The 8,057-nt window shown below is 45.9% G+C and overlaps 1 protein-coding gene across 1 annotated transcript; it reads right to left on the bottom strand.

Annotated features, from left to right (window-relative positions):
- Positions 1-992: 992 nt before the first annotated feature.
- On the bottom strand, positions 993-7,685 carry LOC118909224 (uncharacterized). Its single transcript, XM_036879480.2, has 2 exons — positions 7,476-7,685; positions 993-1,904 (listed from the first exon to the last, which is right to left on the bottom strand). Exon 2 carries the CDS (start codon positions 1,845-1,847, stop codon positions 993-995), a length of 855 nt encoding a protein of 284 aa, XP_036735375.2. The 5' UTR covers positions 1,848-1,904; positions 7,476-7,685.
- Positions 7,686-8,057: the final 372 nt, after the last annotated feature.

Genomic DNA, 8,057 nt, shown 5'->3' with positions numbered 1-8,057 from the left:
ATAAGAAGAGGATGAAGTGTGAGCAAAAGAACTAGATGCACTGAAAAATCAGCTACATCCTGCTAGGGTTCGGTATTGAAAATCCACGGGCTTTAATGTCTGGGAGATGAGCCTCTCCTGAGTGGGAAAATGGTTTCCTCCTGAACAGCAAGTCATCTCATAGCCTGTATCCCTGGTTGATTTCTGCACTGGGACTCAAGAGGTGACACTGCCTTCTCCCTAAGGAGCACTAATTATTTTAGATATGACCTCATATACCAATAAGGAGATTCAGCTGGAGAAAATGCTACTTCATTCTTTCCTTTTGAAAATTTGTGTTGCATGTTCTTCATTCCCTAGTTGCATCATCTATTTAAATAACTAACATTTATCTACTAATTCCTGAATGAATAGTAACTTTTCTTCTAATTTTGGAGCTGGAAGATGCCTTGATGCAGCCTCTCAATTTTACAAATGAAGGAAAGACCGGGAAAAGGCTAAGTGATTCACCCATGCTCATGGGAACAAAATGGTTTAATTTTAGGAGTTAAAGGGCTCAACTCCCAAAAGTTGAACTGATATAGAACTTTTAGAGTTAGCTAGAAGTGAACTGAGCTAGCCAAGCACCTCCTCTGTTTCCTATTGGACCCTGAGTGGAGTTTAAAATTAAAAGCTAGTCTTTAAACCTAAGTGGCCATGATTCTATTGCTTCTCCCCCACGAACAGACTTAAGGAAGTCGGTCTGAAACTGTTCCTGGTGAACTTCGTGGCCAGGATTGCACTCAAGTTTTTCCCTCCTGGTGGCATCGGCAAATGGGTCACTCTGTCCAGAACTGGCCCTGGCCTCAGACAGACGCAGGCTCTACGAGTCTATGGGAATACCAGGCAGTCGGACGGGCTGAAATGAAGCAGAAGAAAGAGTGACACGAGAAGGACGTGGCCGCGGTCCCAGGAACCTGTTCAACTGTTAGCTGGAAAAAGAACTTGGTGTTCTCATCGCTCTTCTTTGAGCCTTAGATCAGTTTCTTCTGGGAGAGCCGCCACTCCGCAGATAAGCTACTGAGGTAAGCGGAGGGCCTGTCCGAAGGAAGTTTCGGCCCCCGGATTCTCCCGGAAAGAGGGTCCCCGAGGAGACATGCTGTCAGGTGTGCCCTGCCTTCCGCTGCGGTGCCCTGTCCCCACCAGTCCGCAGCACCTATAGGCAGGGCACCTCCCGAAGGGCACGTGCCTCTCCCTGGGGACGGCCTTCGGCGCTGCACCCCGGGACTCCCTGCGCCGAGCTGCCTCTTTCCCCGTGCCCCCAGCTCAGCCTCCCTCACGCACACACTGCGCCCCCGCCACCTCTCCCTCACGCTCGCACGCTCCGCAGCCTTTGTCTTGGTCCTTCCAGCCCGCCCTCCGTGCACCCCTACCCCCACCCCCCACGTGTCCCTGTCCCCATCCCCTCGGCGCCCAGACTTCACGGCCCTGCCGTTGGGGACCCCGCGCCGGCATTCCCGTCGCAGGCTGGGTTCGTGGGCTGAGGCGGAGGCGCAGAGCCCCAGGCGGTGTGAATGCCGCCCCAACGACTGACTGCGATTCAGACCGGCCCGGATGCCTGCTGGTCGCCTGCGGCGGGAACGGATGACGCATCTCGCCGGCCGCAGCAGCTCCTTACGCTCCCGGCTCGGCCAGCAGAACAAAGGCCGGCGGCGCAGGCCGCGCTCCCGCCGCGGGGCTCCCCCTGGCGGCGGCCCGCAGACTGCAGCCCGGCGCGCGGGGCACGGCCCAGGCTGGCTGCGCAGCCGCTCAAGGTTCGTGATGCCGCGGCCCTGCCCTGTGGCCCCGAGCGGCGTCTTCCCTCTCTGGCCCAACCAGACGGTGCCCATTCTGGCTTTCTTGTAATACAGTCGGAAAAGAAGTCATTCACAACCCCATACGTTTTCCTGAATGAAACAAAGAAGCAAGTGATTGAGAAAGGGAGTTCAGAGTTCACACTTACGTCCTTAGGTCTGGACACTAATAATGGAGGGTTACTACGATAATTATTTGCTCCAGATAGAAGCAGGGTCTCAAAGAAAAACCTTTGAAGAAAACTTGTCTGGAAGTGTATGACCTACTGGATTTAGGGACGCATCCCAGTTATCAGAGGGGACTGTGATAGCCACACACACGCACAAAGAACCTGAGAGATCATAGTGCAAAACAAACACAAACGAAAATCCCACCACCCAAGAGCTCTCATGAAAACGCTGGCCGTTTTTACCAACTTCCATATGGAGCCTTCTCACGACCAGCACAGGGACGGCTCAGGGAGTGTTCGCAAATTGGCCTCAGCCAAATATGGGTTGTCAGTCTCTGGGGTTATCTGACGCGCCCCCAAGTAACCATGGGCAGGGGAGGGACAGAGCCTCCATCTGAGGGGTCCTGCCTTGTGAAATGACTCAACTTGTTTGTGGGGTGAACTTGAAAGCGTGCAGCCCAGATGTAGTTTTAAGATACATCCTGCCTGCCACAGCTGTGGCCTGCAAGTTGCCTTTGGATTGAGCGGGGCCACACCCACAGCTGCAGCCAAGCAGTGCTTTTGAAACTCCCCCAGGGCCAACTGCTGTGAAAAGAACTGTTTATTACACAAAATAAAACAAAATGCCAGTTCGTCTTTACAGTTTCATCGTCTGCCTTGGGGGAGAGAGAAAAGGAGTTTTAGTTTTCACCTCTTATGCACCAAGTCCTGGGTTCCAGTTCTGGAAAGATCTGGAGAAGTTCCCAGTTATGCTGTTAACTCACCACCTGATCATGGACCTTGCACTTAACTCAGCTGGTCACTGTTTCTCTTTTTGGGAAATGGGCAGAATGATATTTGCCATTTGCCTCAGGGGGATACCCTAGAGTGCATAGAGTTTAGATTCAAATGACATGCTTGATACATTATAATCATTTTTCTCCATCATTTCAAAGAAAGATAGTTGAATTTGGGCCATTGTTTGCCATGGTATTAACTTAGAATGCTCATTCAATGGGGCTCTGGTTTTCAAAAGCAGGCTTTAAAATAAAAAAGTGTACCTGAAAGACGTTATAAAAATTGGAATATAGAGGCAAATATTAAAGTTTTTCCTACTCTAAATGCAATACAGACAAGAGACAGTAAAAGAATCTCATCAAATGAAGCATCAAAACAACTAAAGATAAGAGTTCTAATATTTAGCATACAGACTAACTGCTATTTATTTAGTGTTAAGGGGAAAACAGCCCCTTGTCCCTTTATTATCTCTCAGGCCCCTACTATACTGAATTAGACTCTTTGAACCTAGAAAGACAACTAGCTTGTACTCTGCAAAGGAGAATCCAGCCTCTGAGGGGTAAGAGAATGTTTCTGTGGTACTCAAGCATCTGAAAGAAATGTGAACTAGGTTGATCAGCCAGATGTTTTGTCTACACAATGCTGAGTATTAAGCTGTTTCCCCTACATGTGGGTACTTGGTGTCATATAGATGAAACACTTGGACAGATAATTGAGGTTTTTTTGTTCAGATATTTATGATATACCAAAACAGCTGGAGAAGGATTCTGTTCAAAGTTCAGAGAGAGGAAACAGAAACAGGAGGCAAGGAGGGTAAATACAGGCAAGGATGGGGACCTCCACCAGACTCCGAAGTCACAGCCCTCTGGGTACACACACAGAGGATACCTTTGTATGAAGAAAAAGACACTACTTCCTGATGACAGCAACCCCATGCCAGAGCATTTGATTTGGCTGTCAGAGCGGAGACCAGATTTCAGCCTCCATTCTTCCCTCAGCTCAAAGCTTTTGCGCAGTGCAGTAACCATCCACCTGTGCTTGGAAAGTCATCAAAAGGAGAAATGTTCAGTAATAAGGTAGAGATGGATATGGAGAAGGAGGCATAGAGCTTTACCCCTCTTTGCTCACAGGCTTTCCCAGTGAATGTATGTGGCCCAGATGGTACTCCTGCTAATATCATTGTTTGGCCCAGTCAGGAAAACACTTGTCTTTTTATTGCATGTGTGAGTGACATTTATTTATTATTTTTAAGTTAAGGGAAGGCTGGCCATTAATTCTGCTCACGAATTTACTGCCTTTTCTACTTGGTGCTATGTCTGTCAAGTTTTCACTTCCTTGGAATTTTAACTCCCCATCTCCCTTCCCAGCCCACTCTCCCCGTCTGTAACACAAATGTCTTTTTAAATTTTTGCTAGTTTAATTAGTGCATGGATTCGTTTTGATTGATGAATTGATGTGGCTTATTGGCATGAAGATTTTCCTTGCCTCCCAGCACTGGATGTAATAGAAACGGCTTGTGTGGGGGTGACACCTGCTTTGATGTTGCAGACATTCTGTTTGATGCAGAAAGGCCAGCCATTCAGCTGTGATTCCCTTAGTCTCTGGGGAGATTTTTTTTCATTGCTATTGGTGGGGTTGGGGGAGAGGTTGGTGGTGAATAGGAGGAGAGAGTAGTGTGGAAAGTGATGGCTGAGAAACAACATAGCTAAGGATTTAATGTTCATATTTATTGGACTGATTTTGAAATAGTCATTGTTCACACCCTGGACCCAGGAGGAAAGGAGACGTTGACTTTCTGCCATCAGTAGTAAGGCATTGTGAATTAGTGCAGCAAGTTGAAAATTTCCAATGCTTTTTGCCAAAGAATTAAGCTGAAATTAGCTCACAGTTGGTAACAATTTGATTTCTGGTTTCACTTTAATCAGTGAGGATTAATGGTTAAAATTTTATTTCTAATCTTGCTTTAGCCTGACTAACAAAAGCTGTCACTTCCTCGAAAACCGCTAAATGAAGAGGGATTTATAAGCTCTCTGAGAGAATCAAAGCTAAAGTGCTAAGGCCCACTTTTCAGACCATAAAATGTTCAAATTCCCCCCAGCCCCCCACATACTGTTAGAAGAGCCGAGTGCTGCTGGGTTCAGCAGTGTTTATTGCTGGACAAAGGTGGAGGAAGACCTTGAGTGCGTTCTTAATTGCTTCAAAACTCCAGATGAAATGCCATAATCTTCCTGGGGAAAATTAATATTACAGAACAGAGCAGGAAGCAGAAGCAGGACTTGAATAGTGAGTAGTGTTGCTTAGCTATGTATTTTTTTTAAATCTTTTTTCCTTTTCCTGTTGTCACCTGAGTTAGACCTGTCTGTGATCCTCCCCTGCCAACTGGTCCACAGCAAAGTTGTGAAACTGGTGAAGTCTATCCCCACTCGACAAAGGTTTCCCTTGAGTGTCCTTGGAACAGTTTCTCATTGACTCCCACCCCCCGGAGATCCTCACTGCAGTCATTTGTCCTTGGGGCTAACCCTTTGTCTTATCACCCCACTTCTCACCAAAATCAGTGTGTTAGAAAACCTTGATTCACTCGTTTCTCATTTCTCTGTGTTGAGTATCTTGAGGACAGATCATTTGCCCTCACTTCCTCTCTGTCCCGCTGTGCCTGCACAGGGCCTTGTGTGCAGAAGGCATGCTCAGGTGCAAGTATGAGGGGCTGCAATGCTGAGATGTTGGGGAGAGCATCTGAGCATCTCATGAGCAGGTGATCTCCCACTCCCCAGTTGTATGATTCTGTAGCCTCACTGGAAGGGGCAACTGGTTTCCTCACCCCCTTTTCTCTAATTTGATCAAAACTAATATGAACCTTTTCTCCAATGCTTGACTATCTTCTGATAAATATAAGCCTCAGTGACTGCGTTGCTCCTAAAGATTATACTGCAGAATGAATGTCTCTTTCTGCAATGGGCTGGGCAATGAGAATGAATCCTCCGACACTCAGATGAAAGAACCATCAACCAACCCTTATTTCCCAATAATATTGATTCTAAGTTCCCTCTTATCAAAGCAAATCCAGTATCAGTTATTTTCTGGGGGGCTCCATCCACCTCCAATGAATCAACAAGAATCCCAAAATTTAAGTGGTGCCAGAAAAACTTGAAATACCATGATCCTAGCTCATAGTGGCCTTAGTCTTTCCCGTGAGTCTTCTGCTAAATGAGATGCTGTACAGCATTGTCAGGCAGTACTGGAATCTCATTGCTTCCCCTTACCCACCTCAGGCCAGCCATGGAGCGCTGGCTCTCAAGGTCATGGTTCTTTCCATTCATCCCCCACTCAGTCTGCCTGTGGGAGTGAAGCACAGGCCTTCACCATTTGAGGAAACTGGTCCCACCCTCTGTTTCCCATCCTGCTTTGAGGGCACCCCTCTGTCCTCTAGATTGGGCCATGTCCACCTCCTTCCCCATCTTGGACAATCTGACTCATCTTCTCTGTGATCCTTGGGCAAGGGAAGCCTCCATATACTTTCTTGATTTTTACAGCAGTTAAAAAAGCACAACCATAACTTTCAGTGGATGAGGAGGAATTGGGTATATTAGTGAAACCCTTCATTCCTGCTGAAATCTACCTATAAATCATCTTTTTGTCTATTTATCTATCATCATCATCTACCTCCATGTCTACATTACATATCTATCTTAGATTGATTCGATATGGAACTTGCTGTTTGAAAAACACTGTTCTAGTCCACCTTGTTCAATGTTGACATACGTATGCTGGCCTGGATTGCATGTGATTGTATGCAGCAGAAAACTCGACTGTAGTGGCTTACTGCCAAATGGGTTTATTTTTTTCATAATATTAACTTTCAGGATAGGCAGTCTGGGGCTGGTGCATTTGCTCTGTGTTGTTGTCCATGTTCTCTTTTCCTGTGCTTACTATACTACCTTCATCTATATGATTTAAAGTTGGCTGCTCCCAGTCAGGAAGAAGGGAGATGAGTGAAACCTTCTCTTCATGAAGCTTTGACTTTTTATGTAGAAATAAGAGTCTTTCCTGGGGACCTTGTTTATATCTATATGAAAACCGTGCTGCATGGCCACCCTGGTTATATGGGAAGATGGGAGGTATGTTAATTTTCCAGCCCTTCCAGTAGAGGACAGAGGAAATGGGCTTGGCCTGAAGGGATGGAGTGAGTATAGAGTGAGCCATTCTAGAGCACCTGTCAAAATGCATGCCTTTCCCTACATTATATTAAAAAAAAAAAAGAAAAACACTGATTTGAGTCTGTGTGTGTGACTTTGACTGAAGAGACAGATACCTTCCCAAAGATTATAGTTGGTGTCATCTTTGAATTCGAAGTTAACAGAAGAAGATTGGCGGCAGGAGCCAGGTCAGAGCCAAGGCCCAGATTGTCTGGAAGGTCCTCTGGGGAAGGTGGCTTCAGTCAAAAGCTCTGTTTACCAAGGCAGGAGAGAGATGAAACCTCTAAGCTGAGGTGAGTCTTGTATCTTGCCCTGGGCCTCACGATGGGGAAGAAGAATGGGAAAGCACCTGTGGGAGAAAGAAGGGCAAGCATGCATCCCAAGGGCTCTTGACCCTGGCCCGACACTGCAATAAATTGGGAAACTGTATTTTTAAAAATACTGACTCCTGGCACATATCCCCAAAGATTGTAATTTAATTGACCCCAGTTGCAGTCTGGGTATCAGGATATGTCAAAACTCACCACTTAAGATTCCACTGCACAGCCAGGGTTGAAGCTCACTTATTACATCATTCCAAAGCAGTTGCAGTGCCACTTTCCTTAAATTCATGCTCACTCAGTTGCCCCTTGGCTTGATGCCATGGCAGACAGTGAAGGACGAACCTGTCTGAAGAGCTCCCCATGCATATGCTGCAGGGACGCTGTTGACATCAGCCTGCATCCTCCTCCTGAGAAGCCTTGGGAGAAATGCTCCCAGGTCTCAGTTTCAGGAAGAGTTATTCTCCTGAACATTTTTGTTTGTTTGTCTTGTTGATATACATTTATCTTATAAATGATTGTTTCCCTTTTTATTATTTTGGCTCCTAGGAAGCTTAAGAGCAACTCTCTATATTACTATATATGGTCTATAGTCCTCTCTGCTAATATCACTCTTGGAGCTAGTATTTTCTCTTCTAAAATTTTTATTTAGATGCCTTCAGTTTTTACTTTATTTGTTGATATTTTACATTGAAATATAGTGATATGCAATCTTATATTGGTTTCAAGTATACAACATACTGATTTAACAGTTATATACATTACTAAATCCTTATCCCAATTAGC

This window comes from Manis pentadactyla, chromosome 6, assembly GCF_030020395.1.
Source record: "Manis pentadactyla isolate mManPen7 chromosome 6, mManPen7.hap1, whole genome shotgun sequence".
NCBI lineage: Eukaryota > Metazoa > Chordata > Mammalia > Pholidota > Manidae > Manis > Manis pentadactyla.
The sequence above is the reverse complement of the archived record's forward strand: the minus strand, read 5'-3'. Positions and strand labels throughout refer to the sequence as shown.

Coding starts and splice junctions, on each gene's coding strand:
- LOC118909224 (XM_036879480.2), bottom strand. CDS start 1,847: ATGGGCACCGTCTGGTTGGGCCAGAGAGGGAAGACGCCGCTCGGGGCC.